Source organism: Pagrus pagrus (assembly GCF_965226575.1).
Source record: "Pagrus pagrus genome assembly, chromosome: 7".
Classification (NCBI taxonomy): Eukaryota; Metazoa; Chordata; class Actinopteri; order Spariformes; family Sparidae; genus Pagrus; species Pagrus pagrus.
In genome coordinates, this window is record NC_140191.1 from 27315874 (window position 1) to 27335565 (window position 19692).

The window sequence follows — 19692 nt, forward strand, 5'->3', positions numbered from 1 at the left end:
CTACTTATCTATTTAGGTCACGCCTGCGAGAACAGGAGCATATTCCGCGGCTCTCGACGGGCGAGGATCAGAGAGAGGGGCTGTGACTGCAGAGAAATTAAGCCTTTAAAAGTGATGCCGTGTCTGATATTTAGAGCAACTAATGAACGGAGCAGCTCGCTCTCCCAGACAAGCAGCCAGGCAGCAATTATTCCAAGCAGAGGAAGTGTGCTTGGAAGGCAGAAGGGAGGGAGCATTACCTCACCAGATTTGCCAACTCTGTATGTTTGTGGAGGCGTTGTGTGTGTGCGTTTTTCTGACTGTGTGTGAAAGTGTGCGTCTGGATCTGTCAACTCTACATGTTTGTGTGCGTCTGCCTGCACTCTCCAATCTCTCTCTCTTCCTGTGCGTGTCATTTGGTAGTCTTACAGAAGCAAGCAGCATCCAGGTGCCGTTGGTTTTTAAACCACAGGAAGGACCTTAATAACTCACTCGACCGCTTTTATTTTTTTTCTCCAGAATCCCCGGCATCTTTTAATTACAAGCCTATTTTGGTGCTCGGCACGCTCATCTCAATGAGGATATTATCCAAATAAATGCTTCTGGGAGGTGTATAGTAATAGCAACGCAAGCAGTAAATAGCTAGTATGCCCCTGATGAAGCCGAGTGCGCTGAAGAGAAACTACTTTCAGATGCTTCTCTTACTTTTGGATATAAAAAGAGTCAGATCCAGCACCAGATGTTTAAAAAGCCTGTTAGATGTTCAAATTGCCTGACAAAAATAATTAAAGCCACTTAACATAACACAGGTTTTGACTGAAGAATATTACTGGCATATGTTTTGTGTAGCTATTCATTCACATCAAAACTGAAATCATATGCATTTGTGAGACATATTTTTAGTTTTCCATAAAATAAAGCCAGAACACATAGTCACATAGTGACAAGCGTTCAAGCTGATAAATTAAAGGAGAAGTACGTAACTTACATACATTTAGAAAAAGAAAAAAAGGAACTGCCACTCCCAGTAGCCACAGATGGGGGTTTTCACTATGTTCCACTGTGGACTCAACTACTGTTATAAGACCATTAGCAGTGAACAGTCTTTGTGGATCTCTCACAGGAAAAATTGTCTCTGACACAGGAAACATATCTGGGCCTGGTTCTGTTGCCAACTAAGGAACATTTTCAGAAATGTTCCTCCCAGTTGTTAACCAGTTTAGAACCTGAAAATTTGTACTAACGCTACTCTATGTAACATTTGCTGAACAAGAACGGCTGTGGCCATGAGATCAGAGAATAATGGTAAATACTCAATAAGTAGTTTAAAAACGAGCCAGAGAGTCGGTGAACCCAACTCAGTTATATCAGCTACACAACAATACATAGCTTAGGTTTGCTAACATTAGCCCACCATACGCTCGTTCATATAAGACCAAGCAAGACTGTAGTAACAAAACCCCTGCATGTTTGAGTGTAGGTGTGTTCGGTTTCTTATGAATTCAGCTTTTCAATTGTTTTTCTTCAAGAATTGCATAGTCTTGCTTTAAAAGGGACAGGTACTTAAACATATTTATCAAACTACATTGCACTGAAAAAATGTGAGATTCATGTAGGAACTATTTATCTTAGTATCACCATGCAGAAGGAAGCTAGCTAAGTAAGCTAACCAAGCTTACTAACGCTACAGCTCAGCCCAAGAGTACGCCTCTAAAGTTTACATCCCACTCTATCACTTCGCACTGTGACATACAGTAGTGTAGTTCGGTAGAAAGAAAAATGAAACTGCTCACAACAGTGTCTATGGATTATCTTGAGAAACCAGATTATGATTAGAAAAGAGACATTGCTGTTGAGTGTTTTCAGATGTTTTTGTTTTTTTGCCACGTTGAGCATCACAAGGCGATTGCCATCTAGTTCCATTGTACTGGATAGAAGGTAGGCATCTCTACTGCCGATATTTCCAGTGGCATCATCTCACACCAAAACAGTCCAGATGGTTAACTAACTACATATGGCACAGGTAGTTTGGGGTGAACTGTCCCTTTTTTAAAGTGCCTTGGACAGAATAACATACCTCAGATTGTGCAGACACCTCCGGAAAGATGCTTTGGAGCTTTTCTTTTAGAGTAGTTTCAGTTTTCAGAGGAGTTAATGATTGACTTCAAACAAACATGTTATCATCAGAGTTCAGAGATTGGCATGTTTGGCATAATTTTTGTTTAAGATCAATTACAAAGTGAAGATATTTAACATCTCAGACTGAATGAATACTCTTCAAATTCCAAATTGTTAAGTCTATAAAGTATCTACTGTGATGTGCATTTATGCACTTGCTATAAAACACTGTCCATGTTTCAGTTCACAGAAGTTGCAGCCAGGATGTTCGTTGTTTTCTGATAGAGCTGAAGGCCAGATAAGGCAGCTCTGAAGTGTCTTCATGCTCTCGGTCTGCCTGCTGGCCTGCTGGTATTGGCAGCAAAAAGTAACACATCTTGCAGTCATGGATCGTTGGCTGGCTGTCTGGATGACGGTGTGTGTGTTCATGTGTGTGTGTTCGTGTATGTGTGCATGCATGCATGGGTAGCTGGCTGACTTTCTGGCTGGCGGTCTTGCTGTCGTTGGATTATTTGGCAGTCACCGGCTCACTGGCATACTTGCTCTCTGGTCATCTGTGTGGGCAGGCTCGTCCTCTTTGTCCTATCCAGACCATCCTCCTGCTCATACTGATACACACACACACACACATGCTTACTCACTGTGGTGGCACAGCTACTACTGTGACCTTCTCTGTCTCTTCCTTTTTTGGCACTTCTTTTACCTCCCTCCTTCCTTCCTTCCTCTTCCACTGTGGCGTGGTCTAAAATTAGTGGTGGAGGAAGTAGAACCAGTTTAGATTACCTACACGTCTGGTGCCACATAGGTGCATTACTGATGATGTCATTCAATTGAACAGGTTTCATCTCCTAAAATCCAGCACCTGTTAAGTCTACTTTGTTTTAGTGACAACATTGTGGTTCGCCCATAAAAATGTAACACATTTAAACTGGCCTTGTCCTTTAGCATATCAGATTCAGTATATCAGCTCATCAGGGAGTCTGCTAGGCATCAGGCTGTAATTTCGCGTGATATGAATAACAGGACAGACTGTACTTCAGACTGTGATTTCTGGCTACTGACGTTTGATGAATTCCAATCATTGTGTGCCCCCTCTTGCAGAACATGGCCATGCCCACAAGGTGGAGCTGTGGATTGATTTTTGCTTGCACCATGTGTCACTGTCAAGGTCAAAGCCGGGTGGCACCTGCAGACTCCCGCTGTGAGCTCTTTATTATTACATCAAGACAAATGCAACTAGTACACATGATATTTATATAAGAGGAAATCTGCCAGATGTGTTAAAGAAAACTTTTTCTTCATATACAGAATGTCTTTTACTGATGTATTACCTTATATTTACAATACATCCCTCTGTCCTTCACTACCACACTATGGCCTGGACAGAAGCCATATTTCACCGGAGCCAGAGCCTCTGTCTAGATTTATTTTTTCTTCTGCTTTTAACTGAGAGAAATATTGGTTGGGAACTAAAAGGATATTGATTCCTGTAGCCCCACCACAGCAGTCATCTAACACTGTTCCACCCATCTCCTGTCCCCACCATCAGTGTCAACCACCCTCACAGCTTCCTGTAGAGTACATTATTGTGATGCCTTCCTCCATCCACCTCCCGAACAAAAACCCTCAGAGACAAGCTCCTGGTGGCCCCCATCAGGCCTTGTTTTGCCCAGCACCCCATCTCTCCTTTTCTCACCCTGGCTTTTCTCTTCCTGTACGTCTGTTTCGATACTCTTCCATCCTACTCTCAGTTCCTCTCCCCCCTCACAGCAGTTACTCGCGGTCTGAGGCCAGCGCAGCAGCTCTTTCATCTTTGGAATTCAGTGCAGCAGCCAGTCCACTATGCTGCACTGTGCTCCTTTCTCTCCCTTTGATGTCACGCACACAGAAAAAATCCTGTTTCCAAGACTATGACTGGAATCTGGTCACATCAGGACAATGACATGTCGTGGTTCACCTGAAGTGAGGTCAAATAAAGTCAGGTTGTCTTCATTAAAGAATTTTCAGTAAGTTTGTGTTGGCTCTTCCCCCTTCTTCTTTTCTAAGACTACTCATGACTACCTTACCTTACCTTGCCTTACCTTACATGTGCGGTTTAGCAGTTTAAATGAAAAGTCTGTATGAAGTCGAAGGTAAATATGGGGCATAATAAAGAGAAGTGTCATTCCTCACAGTACCACACTCCAGCACCAGCTGAGAAAATATTGGATGCCTTGGAGGCCAGCGCAGGACAAACACTGGTCATATATTAGAGGATTTTAGCCACGCAAAGAGAGCAGCAGCCCGGAAAAGCAATATTCACTTGAAATATGTGAGGTGGCTGAGGCAGGGTGATGCTTCCCTAGCCTAACACTATATTGATCTGTCAGCTGTATATATACCGCCGAACCAAATATAGTCGGGTTTTATGATTAGTACCTCTCAGAAACTCACTCTTTGAAGTTTTGGAAAGACTTCTTGTCATTTTTATATTGTAATATAATTATCAACAATATCGACATGATCTTAATTTCTTCCAGTCGGTGGACAGTATTTTAAACATACTGAAAGGTGTTCTTGACTGGTAATGAAACAGTCTCAGTTTAATATTGATTCCCGTACATAAGTGAATGAGACGATCAGCAATGAGATTAACTATTTCTGTATATTATTATAGATATTCTTAATATCTGAATTTTTTGACTTGTCCAACCTGGTGAAAAATGGGTTTTTATGGCAGAGCACTGAGGGTGCATTTAGGGGTCTCACAGGAAAAAAAGGAAAGCAGCACCTCTGTAGTCTGGTGGTACAGCACTACGGCAAAGTTTACTTTGTTTCACCGTTGTCATATTACAGTTATTAATCTTACACAGCCACAAATAGATACATTACCTCAAAGCCTTGCATCGTGCTGTGTTTAACAATTAAAAATGGTATTAAAAATAAGTTGATTCTTTCACTTGCTGGCAGAACAAATACACGTGCTAGCCAGATCAAGATCATTAGACACATGCTCATCAAGAAAAGTGATCCTTGTTCCTGCAGTTCTTTAAGGACAGTTGTTGTATAATTAATAACTGAAATGCCAACAAATGCCTTGGTTACGTTTGTATACCTGTGTGAGACAGCCTCCATGATTTTTTTGACACTGAACCTACAGCCACGCCAGCGGTTCTTTGAGGCACAACACTGCTGCTAAATGCTAACATGTTAACAATGACAATGCAAATACACAGATACCGAGCAGGTTTATTATTTGCCAAGTTAAAGTGTTAACATGCTTACACAGAGCCACGCTGCTACCATGCTTAACACTTTTAAAAGCAATTCAAATTAATTTAAGAACACTAGTTTCACAAAGATTAAAGTATTGTTGTATAAAAGGTTACAAGGTTGTATCTCACAGAACAAGCAGCATGCTAGAAACGCAACCTGGAGTGCAATGAGTCAACAGGGGTTAGGTCAACAAACCCAAACCAATATACAGTATATCACTGGTAATTCACAAAGTATTGTTTATAAGGAACCAGGCACCAGGTGTTGGAGAGAGAGAGCAGCACAAGCAGCCAGTAGCAGCGTGTAGCAGGAAGGAGTGAGCGGCACAGGGAAGAGAGAGGAGCTGGCATCTGTGTGAGGTGAGGCTTGGATCAGGTGATGAGTCGCTGAGGTAGCAAGGCTGTGCAGGTTCTGTCCAAAGAGAATAAATCAAACAATGATGGAAATAAAGAATTGAATATAGCAACGATAGTCTCCCATTAAGTACCATGCATGAGCAGTTACCTGGTGAAATTAAATTATTTAGACGTTGAGCCAAGGTTTGTTCGTTTCCAACAAGACTTCCACATCGAAAGATGAACAAAAGGACAGATTGTCAGCTTTTGACAATATGCCACCATTGGCAGCCAATTTAACAGACCAAGTTCATCTCACTGTTGGTTACTCTTTTTGCTGTATTTGTTTTTGGTCTGTTATCATCCCACACAGCAACATAACCTACGAATACAATTTCCACAGTTTTTGCTATGTGCAAGTCAACATTTGGCATTGTATCGAAAGATATCATTACCTGTCATCTCGTGTTGCCGTATGAGCTACAGCTCTCGGCTGATGGACAGCCATGTATGTCTTCCCAGTCCTCTTTTTGTGTGGGACGTGTGATGGGTGTTATTTTCTTATTAACACATAACGCCCATTTTTCATACATGCCAGATTTAATGAGAGGGAATGGGAGACAGTGTTTGTTCTGCAGTTCTATGAGGGAGGACGTGTTTTGTCATCTTTTGCTGCTCATTTAAGCCCAGGTGTCTGCTGCACATGTGAACAGCGTATGTGTTTCTGGTCCCAGCTGTGTTCTAGTCAATGTTAACGTTAGTTTTTTGGGTGGAAAAGGCTGCTCCTCTTTGCGAATTTAACCTTGGAGCAGGAAGGCCAGCTTGAATGAGTCACTAGGAAGTGACTCGCTGGGAAGTGGAGCGATTAAGTGAAGTTGTGTAGGTGAGTTGTGTTCAGTTTAAGTGGATGACAAGCGGGTTTAAACAGACATGTTCCTACGCACAGTCCTCATCTTTAACTCCATCCACAATCCATCCACAGTTGATGCTCTCAGGGATCCTTGTCTTTTTTTGTTTTAAGGATGTTCTTGAAACTTTATTTTCAGCTCCGATCCCTCTCCTCCTAATCTTCATTTTGCATTTTTAGCTCTCTTTCTCCTCTTCTTGCTCAGAGAGGCTTGTTTTGGCTGTAACAGATTGGCCCGGCCCCCTCAGCCTTCCCTGGCTGCCAGTGTCTGGGCTGCTTGTGTCGGTGTGGGTCAGTAGCTGCAGGCTGTTTGTCGACTGTGCTGGGAGACGGAGAGGGGGAGGTGTGGGGGTGGGTGTCAGAAGGACAGCAGACAGTTGTTATGGGCTCGAGCTCGCTTCTCTAAGCTCTTCACTGCTCTTCACTTCACTTCTCCACCGGCTTTTGACACCCTCCCGGTCGAAATCCCCCCTCGATGATAGCTCCCACACTCTCCTCTCTGTCCTCCTTTTCCCTTTTGTTCTTTGTCCTCACTCCAATCACTCTTTTATTGCCTTTAGCTCTCTTTATCTCCTTGTCTTTTTATTTCTCCACAGCAGCTCTGCACTGCTTTTCTTTTTTAGTTGCTTCTGCTACAATTCCTACTTCCTTCTTGTCTTTGTTATCAATATTTCTCCAATCCCTTACACCTTTCTTCTTCCTATCTGATCTGATTCCTTCAACAGTCATACAGTGTAACAGACAGTCCGTACTGCAGACCGTTGTTCAGTCAGCCAGACCAACAGTTAGGTCCATCCTACAAAATGTCTCCCAGTCAGGCAGTGTCCCTGAAGACAATTATTGAGACAGACTTCAGTCCCTCTCTCTCTGCGTGGCTCAGACATGGCATGGCAACAGGCCACTGGTAGAAACACACAACACCTCGTGTTTCCAGCCCAGCAGATGCACCATCTGTAGCAGATTGCTGAGTTACCATAGAGTACATGAAGAAGCAATAACAACTGCTTTAGTGTGTGTGTGTGTGTGTGTGTGTATATATATATATATATATATATATATATATATATATATATATATATGTATATATATATGTATATATATATGTATATATATATGTATATATATATGTATATATATATGTATATTATGTATGTATGTACATACGTACATACATACATAACTTTGATATCTTGTTCAGTTTACATTCAGCTGCACAAACAAAAAGCTTCTACTCCATATACATGAAGGATACATTAATACACACTGATAGATGTGTGTTAGTGCATGAACTACAGCTGCTAAAATACATGATGCACAGAGGAAACTAGTTTTTGTGAGCAAGGTGATTCACTCACAGAAGGGTCAGGGTCAGAGGGTTGACCAGGGGTGGCACAGTCCTCCACTCGAGTCAGAAGGTGATGGGTATTTGACTTGTTGTCATATGGATCACTGAATGGACCTATTGAGTGCCCACCCACTCAAAACGACTACAAAGACACGCAAAACTACTACAAAAACAACACAAAATGGCCAGAGACAGATGCAACCCAGCTTAAAACAGATGCAAAACTGCCGCAAAGAGAAACATAACATCAGAAAAAATGCACACTGTCTCAAAGAGATGCAATCTCACAACAGACGCAACACAACAACAAAGAGGTGCAAAATGACCACAGAGAGACACACATTGGCTGCAAACACATTGTTTGATTGATTTTAATTAGTAACTAAATTGAAATATAGATTGAATATTAATTGATAGAATTTCATATTAGTAACTTCTGTATATTAATATTGTTTATCTGGCATTCACTTATTACACTTAATAAACAATGTTACTGTTAATAGTGTATAGTTTATTACTGCAGAGAACCAGGATTTTAAGTTGGTCTTCACACATCTTTACCCATTTTACAAATGTGCCCTCTTCTTTAAACGTTCCCGTAAGTCTGGCCCTCCAGTTCAAACGTTTCTAAAGCCCTTTTACTCGATGGCATGTTGAGTCAAACTAACAGTAACTAGGTATCAAGTCGTGCAAAAAGCACAATAATTACAGCTCCAGTTTCACATGAATGTTTTTCACCTAATTGCCGTGTGAAGCTCAGGCACACAGGAGGAGCATTCATTTGGCTCATCATCGGGTTTATTTTAACCTGATTGTCCCACTGTGCAGAAAATATCTGTTTATATATAGATAATACATTTAGAGACTCAAATGCATTAGTTTGATCAAAGGAGACACAAATTAGTTGCACCATGTATTACCAAGTGAACCAAGCTATGCCTGTTCGACAGTGCTTATTATTCAGCCTATTTGGTTGAATGCTATTTAGAGATTCAGACATGATGCATTCATATAATAATTGTGTGGCCCCAGGATAAAGTGGAACATAGCTTCGACAGTTTTGACTTTGTCCAGATTCATCGCTTAATTTTACCTCACTATAAAAAAATGTAAAATGAACCCTTATGTGTTTATTGTGACTAAGGACAAACTGGTCCATTCTCAAGAACAGATGATAATCACGTTTGATAGAGGTTTGTTCTTACAAATGGTTTCTATTCCCTTTGTCCATTGTCCACACCCCCACCTATACCACCTCCAGGACTCTGATGTCCCCCCCAGACCAGAAGGTGTTCACCCTCCAGTGTTCCCGGCCCTCCGCCAGTCCAGAGTGGTGTCATCCACCTCCGAGGAGGAAGAGGCCCTCACAGAGAAGTTCCTTAAGATCAACTGCAAGTACATCACTGATGGCAAGGTAAGATACAGTATAAAAAATACACCCATTAATGACTATTGGCACATAGTTCACTCTGTATTCTCCTTGTCATGTCACAGACAAATAACTACGAACTGCTGTGGGCTAAAGAATGAATTGTCATCAGCAAAAAACCTCCTGTTAAATCTGACCAGTGGAAGAGAGAAGAAGGGGTTGTATTGCTATTAGAGAATCAAACCATATAAACATACAATAGCGCTGCCAGCTACAGGCACACTTCATATTTCAAAAGGATTTGCTGTAAATGTGGAATTATTAGACAAATGAAAAAGTAATGCGCTAATAATGAAACCCCACAATAAAGCTGTTGTAAGTGCTGTAAATCATCAATACTATCAAAGATCAAGGGCTTCCTTTTGATTTAATCCACAATAGTACAATGTAAAATCAACAAAAAAGTACTCCACTTTAGCCAAAGTCCAAATGCTGTACAATGTGATGAACATTTTTTTAAATAGTGAAAACACAATATCCTTTAGCTTTTTCAATCGCTCCGTATGTGCCCTTCTGTGGTATTCTCAGCAGTATATGAAATCCCTAACTGAGGCAGACGTAAACAAGGCAGTTTGAAGGAAAACCATTAAAACAAAATGCACTGATATCTTCTAAAATGCTTTGCAGTTTGATGTTGTTTTGTATTTGTTGAAGAAATCAGTAAGGAGGATAAAATGAGAGTACACTATGTGTGGGCAGATATGAACAACCCTGTGGACCAGAACATGAAGAGAAGCATCTCTCCTGCTGACTGTACTTTAATTATGCTGATTATAGTTAATGTTGTTCAGATGGCCTATAACCAGGGAGTGTGCTGCTCCTTAGAATTTTGTAAACTGAGTTAAATTCAGAATCTTAAAAGATTTTCAGTACAGTTAAATGTTTTACTTTTCTTTATTTCTGTTTATTTCTTTGTTTTTTGTTTTTTGTACAACTGTGATCTGTAAAAATGTTTTGGCCAGTCTGGTGGGATAATACAACAAAAACATCAATAGTGAATACAAAGACCAGCCCTTAGGTAAGAAAACATTCAATACATGAACTTGAATGTTACTTTTGATACATTTGACCACACACACACACACACACACACACACCCAGAGACTTACTGGTCAGATGAGGTGTGTGTTTGGTCAGTTTAATTCAGAGCAGGTAGAATGGCAGCCAGCTCCCTGGACGTCCTGCATTGAAGTGCATGCGTGCGTGCGTCACACGATCACGGATCCATGTTATTGAACTGCTGCTGATTCACTCCCAGGCACCAAATGAAAGCAGTGAAGTGGTCAGAGCTGGCAGTCGATAACTTGTACTTGATTTAAGATATTTGTGGTCTAAAATGTACTGGGCTCCAGTTGTTTTTGTGGCAGAGGTGTGTTTGATTATATTTTGGTGGTAGATAGACATGCTAAGCTGTTCCTTTTTTTAGTTCTGTGCATCGAATCATTCCTCACCCATCCCTACCCTGTCTTTTCACGTGCTTATTTTATTCAGGGCGCGGTCAGCGGGGTGTTGCTGGTGACACCCAACAACATCATGTTTGACCCTCACCGGATGGACCCCCTGGTTCAGGCCCACGGGTGCGAGGAGTACGGCATCATGTGTCCTCTTGAGGAGGTGCAGTCTGCTGCCATCTACAAGGAGATCACTGACCCCAAGATCAGAGAGACTGTGCCAGAGTAAGAAAAACACTGACTTATACTTTGTTTTAGACAAAATCTAATTGAAATATGCATGAGAAATACTTCTATGATGATTAGACATGTAATTATTTTGAGATTATGCAGCGAAAAACACTAACGCTGACCTCCAACTCCTACATGCACTCTTATTTTTATAACAACACTTTCCTCCACAATTAAATACCACATATCTGTCTCACCCTCACAGAAATGTAGCTACCTCATTGTATTCATTGTCACTCTCCACTGCACCCATGGTCAGATTGCATCAGCAACCAACCGACAGTTTAATTCTTTCTACCCCCCACATATCAAAATAAAAAGGAAACGGCAATTACACCAGGGTTAATGAAGTATGCCTTCACCCTCCTACGTTCTGATTGCTCAACTCTTTGTGCAGTAGGAAGCAGCCACTTCACAGGATTCACTGTTGTTTCCTCCCACAGATTTGTCTGAGTTGTTTTTTTGTTTTTTTTTTGCTTCATTGGATTGTTTTTGTGTTGTTGAAGACTAATTTCTGAAAGGACAACTATTATGTTGTATTCGGACCCCTGTTCTGTATCCTCTGGTGGTAGCAGGGTCTGGGCGGTGCTGTGTTTAGCTGGTTGAGTGTTGCACGTGGAGCAGTTATTGTGCTGGCAAATGACTGGTTTTTGTGCCAGGCCCAGCTGTTTTCTCAGCTGTGGGCCATTGTCTGTGTCTCCTCTCCCCCTCTCTGTGCTGACCTCTCTGTCTGCACACACAGCTGAGCAACAAGTGCCTGCAGCATGTGATTCTGCAGTGTGCTGGTTATATACAAGTGTTTCGTCTGTTTGCATGCAACCTCATTAGAGGTTTTGTGCAACACAATTTTTTGTACAGTTGGAATTGGGACTTGTTGATCATTAAATGAAATACAGATGGAACAAAAACAGTGTCTTAAAAATATGTACAAAGTTGATTCAACAGTATTTATCTGGGGACATAACTACTCTCCATGCAGGTTTTTATCATGTCTGGTCTTGTGCTGGATTTGTACTGTAGTCAGAGCCTTGTGCTGCAGGCATAGCACGAATCAACAGGAATGGCGGGTAAAAGATGGTTACTTACTTACTTACTTAGTTCATCTAACCAGTTCACTGTGGTTTCAGACTTGTTTTTGTTGCCAATTTCAACTGCTTTGCTAAACTTTGAAACAAAAGTGTTCACAGTGAACAGACTGCATATATGACCCAAGCCTAAGGCTGTATCGGTATGAGATTTGTATAGTACGATAACCATCTCAGAAAATGACACCGTTTATTTTTATATCATAATTTAACAAAATATTATGTCCTGACAGACATGAAATATGTGTATTTTTAATGACACTAATGCGTTAGAATTCAACAGTGTTGACAAGCAAATGTACACTTCATGATAAACCAGCAGTTTTCCTACCACGGTATACCTTGAAACCAGCATACCGCTGCACCCCTAAATACAAATTCCTGGCCGCAGTTTGTATTGCAGGCTTCTCTGTAAAAGATATGAACTGTCAAGCTGAGATCAAAGTTATTTTCTCAGACTTTAGTTCCTTCAAGGCCATAGAGGACATCATACTATTGTGTTCACAGGCTGAGGAATGCTAACCATAACAACTAAACTGATCTACCTGTGTGAAATCAGTGTACTACCTATATCGGATACACAGTCAATACACCTACATGCTATACATGCTGAATTCTTTTATTAAAGATTTGCCTGAGTCTTATTGCTTCTCTGTCATGTTGTCAGTGACCTGGAGCCTCTTCCAGCCGAAAGACACCCCTCCCAGCAGAAGGACCCAGAGCAGCGTTTGAGGGAGCCGGGGGCCAACGACAGTGGCAGCACAGCCCCACGCAGCACCGAGGGCTCTATATCCGAGGACGTCTTCACCGAGCCAGAGCTGTCTCCCATCCGGGAGGAGGAGCAAGCGTCTAATGAGGACCTCCGCCTGGACAAGTCCTCTTGCACCTCCACAGAGTCTGTGCAAACAGTCACCCAGGTGGAGGCCACAGTTGCCAGCTCTAAGGCCCCAGGCAGTGCCCGCAGCTTAGTCAGCCAGCCAGAGGAGCCCACCGCGGCGAAAGCAGAGGACAATCCACCAGACACTGCCGCAGAAAATGATAGCCAGTCCCCCATGGGATCCAAGCAGCACAGTGTAGAGAAGCCACCAAGCACACCCACTACCACCAGCAGCAGCACTAGCCAGGCCCAGGGTCCCAGCAGCAGCACCTCTCGTCCAGGGTCCCAAAGCTCAGCTACCCCTGGTGCCACAAGCACCACCTCCGTCTCAGCCAGTCCACAGGGGGATGCCAACGAGGGGACAGATGTCTCCAAAACGGACACTATGCAACAAGGCAAGGAGGAAAAGGAGAATGTAGAGCAGACGCCAAAGGACGGCACGGAGAACTCTGCAGAGGGTAAACATTCTTAACTAAGTAACAGGTAGAAATGTGACTTGAGGAAAACAGGTATAGGACATTTCAGGTGATGAATCTGGCCTCATGTTGTCTTTTAGTTGCAACCCTAGATCCATATTCTTCTGAAGATGATCAAAGTGAGTTTCTCTGCTCTCTGGCTGCCTCAGAATCACTTCTCTCATGTTGGTTCCTGATAACCTTACCGGTCCCACTCTGCCTTGGTGCTAGTAATTGGAATATAAAGACGAAGGGAAATGGCAGCCTCTCTGTTGTTATCAGCTTGGCGGAGCTAGTCTGGCTTTATGGGGCTTTATGTAGCTCTTTGATCTCGGGCTCTGGTGGTCTGGGCCACTCCTCTGGGCGATAAGCTAAAGCCTCAAATACCACAATGCCACAAACACACCTAGTACCCAAAGGGGAAACACGGTGACGATGAAACCCAACATCAAAACGCCTTCAGAGACGGCATTCAGAGAGGTGTTTTTTATGTTTGACATCTGTCTGTGGTTTTGCTTTCATGTGGGTTTAGAAAAAAAGTCAATTCCACAAAGCCTGAAATAGACTTATGTTGTGTTCATCACCATGTTTAGGATTAAAGGATCATACCGGTGGTTTTAGATGTTTTAACCTGTAGACTGTGGGTAGGTAGTTATATTTTCGTCATACCAAACATTTGGTATGTCCCATTCCAAGACACCGCCATTAATCGAAAATATAACGGGACAACTTCCTGCAACATATATAAAAAAATAAAATAAAAACATAATTTATAATGCTATGTGTTCTTCTATATATGTTCTAGTAACAGAGTTTCTAGATGCATATGTTACTAACATATGGTAACATGCAGAAATGTCAAATAAATTGTACCCCCAATAGAAGTAGTAGTAACAGAAATGTTACAATCCACACATTTGTCCCAGGCTCCACAAGTAACTGTATCTTCCTATGAAGTAGCCAGTTCCATTAGAGAGAGTCTGATATCTTCAAGCACTTTCTAAGATTAGACTAATTAATGTGTTATAACACATTCATTTAGTGACACAGAGCCAGACTAGCTGTTTCTTCCTCGTTCCAGTCTTTATGCAAAGCTAAGCTAACCACCTGCTGGTTGTAGCTCCATATTTAGCACACAGATAAAAATAGGAGTATCAATCTGTGGAATATTCCCCAAAATGTCGAACTATTCCTTCTAAACAACTTGTCCTATTTGTAATAGCTATTATGCTACAATTATTGTCAAACATGGTCTGATGAAAATGGCATAAGAATGATGTGTATCCATTCATGCATCATTTCTTTAGCCGTTAGCTTATCTTTTATAGTGAAAAAGATTGTGGCCTTATTTGCATTATTGTCTGGCTGCTCAACAGAAATCTGTTTCATGTCCAGTTTCGCATCAGTCTTGCGAGTTTGACTTCCTGACAACATAACTTGTAAATTACTTTTCAGTAGCGTTCATTCAAATTACATCATCCTTGAACGCACCAGCAAGTAGTTTTAAAACAGCCCATTCTCTCTGTATCACCGCACAGTGATAACATAGCTTTATAAAGGTAGCAGAATGTTCACAGTGATGGATTACCCGTCTCCAGCAAAATGATGTTCAGTGTACTGAAATAAATGGAGTGAAGTAGTGACTGTGTGGAAGTCAGACTTTTGCTAAAAAAAGCCACATGGAAAGAGAACATGGCTTGGAAATACTATGCAATTAGTTGTTAAAAAATACAAAACTATTGCAGCATCCATTAATCAGTTTTTGTTTGGCACAGCTTTGGTCTTATCTGTCAGTGCCCTCCGTCTGTCACACTCACTGACTCACTTGTGTCCAAAGAACCCACTCTAGTTGGACACGTAATTGTGATTCCAAGAAGATTTCTTTCCCCAAAAGACAGTGGGAGAGAAATTTACCATTTTCACCCCGGCAATTATTGTCACACAGAGAGCCGGGCTGTAAAAGCAGTTCTAATTCACTTGGATCTCAGCAGGGCAGCCCATTATTCTATGCATATTAGCACAGCCCACACAAGTAACAGCAGCAACTTCAAAAAACAAGCTACATTAACACAGAATTAATGCATTTTGGAAATTGAATTTGTCACACTGAGCTGTGTTGTCTTAGCAGCTTATGTTGAGCTGCCTAACCTGGACCTAATAATATGTGCTAGTTTAATGTCATTGCCACATATTTTCAGAAATATTGGTGTCATGGAGCTGAATAAGTGATCTAGTTCAGCTTCCTGGGGCTCTTACCTGTATAATAAGCCATTGATTGTGTACCATGGGCAGAAGACTCGGTGCCACTATTAATTATAGTGTGCCACTCTACTTATTTCTGTCATTTGTTGTGTTTCTGCCACAAAATGACTAATGCCACCCGAAATAGCCAGTAGATATAAGAAAACTAGGTCACATAAATAATTGTTATCAGAAAGAGAATACATATTTAATCAAGAAGATTGAATTTGTTTTTAGGTGACAGACATTTGATACAGAACAAGAACTCGTGATTGTTAAAGGAACTGTTTGACATTTTGGGAAATACACTTGCTTTTCTGTAATAGTTATATGAGAAGATTGATACCACTCTCATGTCTGTACAATAAATATAAAAAGTACAAGCAGCAGAGGTGGCAAAGTACAGACATTCTTTTCTCAAGTAGAAGTACGGATACTTGTGTTAAAATGTAGGGAGAAAATGAAAAAGCTATGAGCCTGTGAGGAACATCCAGGTAAATTTATACCTGGACATCAAACTATTTAGGCTTCATGTGTCAGTGAGCAGCTTTCTCAGTCATGAATTGGCCCCTGCCTCCAGCGCTGTATCCAGATGTCATCATATGTCCATGCTGGAAACAGATGAACAGCTAGCCTGGCCCTGTCCAGAGCTAACAAAATCTGCCTACCAATACCTGTAAAGCTCACTAATTAACTTGCTGATTCTCATTAGTTTGCTTTGTTCAAAAGAGGTCAGGTAAAAACGTGTAAGAGCCAGGCTTGCTGTTTCCATCAATTTCCAGTCTTTATGCTTACAGTAGCTAAGCTAACCAGAGGTTGACTGTAGCTCCTCTAAAACGATTCGTCCTGTTCATTATAGCTATTATGCCATGACATAATATGATACTTACAGTACCATGCAATGATCTACTCTTCCAGGTACAGGGTCTGCAGAGAAGCAGAAGCATCGCTCTCACAAGTTCCTGTGTCTGCGGGTGGGAAAGCCCATGAAGAAGACGTTTGTTTCTAATGCCAGCGCCTCCATGCAGCAGTATGCTCAGCAGGGCAAGAAGCACGAGTACTGGTTTGCTGTGCCCCAGGAGAGGTGAGTGCCTCTGCTACACCTCCCACTACCCCTGGACAGAATGCATTTGAATACAATGAATCATCTCTGTGGTATCCCAAATAACAGGGAAAAGTACATGACATAGCAGCCTCTGTTAAAAAGGGCGATTAGTCCATTAACAGTGCAGCAGACTTTTTTTTTTAATGTAGAAAGCTGCAGGGATTTGACCCCATGCAAACTTAACATGCATAACAGTGAGCTGAGTTACTGAGGCACCTTACCTCCAGTCCTTTATAATATTTGAAACCAATCAAATATGCATTCTTTGTCAGGTCTGACTCCCTCTGTGGCTTCTGCCCATCTCCCTGTGCTGCCTCTGCTAGACAGCAAAATGATTTATTATTCATTCACTCTGCAGGGAAACAGACACACACACTTTATTACCACACTGGGGCACGCACACAAGCTCTTTGCATCGTCTTTTAAAAGCTTGTGTTTTTCTTCGTTTTGTATCCTCAGAATGCTTTACCCCAAAGATGTTCGTGCACTTTTTCCGACCTGCACTGAATTTTGTAATGTTTGATATCAACTGAAAATAGCCCTGGCTTGTTTGTGTTTTTCCAAGTTGGATCACTCCATCTGGATGTACAGTTTGCCAAGTCAGCAGTAGTCATAATTACATTAGCGCTGTTGAAACTTGAAGACACATAACAAGAAATTGATGTGCTTCCACACAAGTTGCCTAATTTGTTAATGTGGAAAATTAAACCCAATTGCTGCAATAGCTTAATTTGATAAGTCCCCTTTCTTGAAAAAGCCATTCATCTGAGCCAAATCTGGAATTGGGTGTACATGCCAAACTCATTGGTCTGCGTCTATAGCACAGTGGTGCTACTTTGTCTATTGTATCTTCTTAGAGACGAGGAGCCAAAAGGACAAAAACGGAAATCATTTCATGAGATAATTCTTCACAGCACCTCTCCTGTTTTTAGTACATGCGTCTATACTTCAACAGCGGCAACACACATGTTGCTCTCTCAGGCTGCTAATCACATTTGAATCAGACAAGCAGTCGTGTCTTTTGTAGTTAGTCATGGTACCATAAATGCTTCTAGGTTATGCGAAGTGTTCAGTGACTCAGTGCAGTAATGACACTGAAATCCCCCTCTCTTCATTAGTATTCACTATGAACTTCAGAAGTCTTGCTTGTCGCAGCTTTGTTGTTTTCATCCACAGGTTGCTTAGCTACAACATTTTCCACCTGGAAAACAAGTTTGATCCACGCAGCTCTTGGGGATGACAGCCCAGGGACATGGCAGATTCAAACCTAGTATTTAAAGACGGGGCTTGTACATGTTACTACTCATTATCTTGGCACTCTAAGCAGGCTATGGTGTGTGGGCGGAGCGATCATAAGCTGTTCGAACTGACAACACGGCAGCTCATACTTTCTTCAGACACTGCTAGGCTCTCTGTAGCTTGACCTAGATGGGAGGCGACCCGCATGATGTGTCTTTAAGTGTCCTGGCAGTAGTGTGGGAAGAAAGGGAGGCTATTGAGTGAGCCATACACAACCATGACACTGAATACAGCTCAACCCACTGAGTCTGCCACAGATGTTTCATGTCTACCAGCCTAAGCAGTGCATGACACAAACTGTGTTCTGTATTTGTCTGTAACTTTTTTACAAGTTTTGCCATACCATCATATCATACCCTAAACTGTTAACATAGCTGACATTAAAAGGCTGGAAGGTGGTCAGCAGGAGAGGAGGAGGAGGGGCAAAATTATAGGCACAATGTTGGTGAGCTACAGGAGATAACAGAGACATATTTTTTTGCTAACAGAGATGTTGTCCCTGCCCAGTGACTGCATTTTTTTTTTAGCTTTTAGCTAACTGTAGTACAGCCAAGATGCTGTGCGCTGTCCCTGTCAAATAAACAAATAAATAGATATTTTCCATCATTACCACTTGACATTTTTTCATGTTAATTGTTAGGGGTGGGCATCTCTCCCTAATTAGGCAAATCAATATGTATCTAAACACAAGGACTTCAATATGATTCAGGGCAGAAACATTTTTAATACAGGACAATTTGGTGCAATACAATGCAATCTAATGCAGTTCTTAACATTTGTTTAATTTAGTCATTTGTTTTCCATGATAAATGAAATTCTATAAAAGTGGCCGTACTAAGATCTTATTAGTGCACTCATCTGTTGACACAGTCAACAGATGAGTAACTATGGGAGCGGACCATTTACCATTGACTAGATGTAGAGAGATGGTAGAGAACAGAGCTAAAAGAGTGAATATTGGGCTTACATTAATTGGTTGTCCTGAAATGACTCCAAGTAAATGCTAATGTTACTCTGTGTCTGTTATGATGTGGAAATAAGCAACTGATAGCACATATGTTTGCCATAATAACTTGTATACTAAAATGATAATATGCAAATGTTGTGTTTATAGTTTGTTTTGCTGCCCCCAAGTGGACATAAAAATCGATGTGTGCAGACTATATAAGACTGTTTTTTTCCCAAATATACCTAGACTTTCACAAAATGCGATAGCTTGTGTGCCAAAATACTTAATAACAGACAAGAACACATAATATTACAGAGAGAAAGCAGCTTCAACACTGCATTATTAGCAGAGAGGCATTGAATGACACGTCAGAAGATTACCAAATCTCTACAGCATTTAGCCAAGCCTCTACTCTCATAGTTATTCCTGTGTGTCTTCCCCCAGGTCAGACCACCTGTACGTGTTCTTCATGCAGTGGAGCCCGGACATGTATGGTGAGGGGGTCAGGGGGATGGGTCAAGAGCCTGGGTTTATGGTTGTCAAGAAGAATGAGGTCTCAGAAACAGCTGAGGATGAGCCCATCACTGACCTCAATGTAAAGGAGTGGGAGGTAAGGTTTACACAGCTAAAA

The 19692-nt window shown here is 41.6% G+C and overlaps 1 protein-coding gene across 4 annotated transcripts in view; it reads left to right on the forward strand.

Moving 5' to 3' along the window:
- The window catches only part of oxr1a (oxidation resistance 1a), a 163059-nt gene that overhangs the window by 131697 nt on the left and 11670 nt on the right, over positions 1–19692 (forward strand). For all 4 annotated transcript variants that reach the window (XM_084357216.1, XM_084357215.1, XM_084357218.1 and 1 more), the window contains 5 exons: positions 9201–9353; positions 10860–11044; positions 12803–13470; positions 16627–16792; positions 19506–19671. In XM_084357216.1, the coding sequence (XP_084213342.1) occupies positions 9201–9353; positions 10860–11044; positions 12803–13470; positions 16627–16792; positions 19506–19671 (1338 nt within the window). The remainder of the gene's footprint in view (positions 1–9200; positions 9354–10859; positions 11045–12802; positions 13471–16626; positions 16793–19505; positions 19672–19692) is intronic.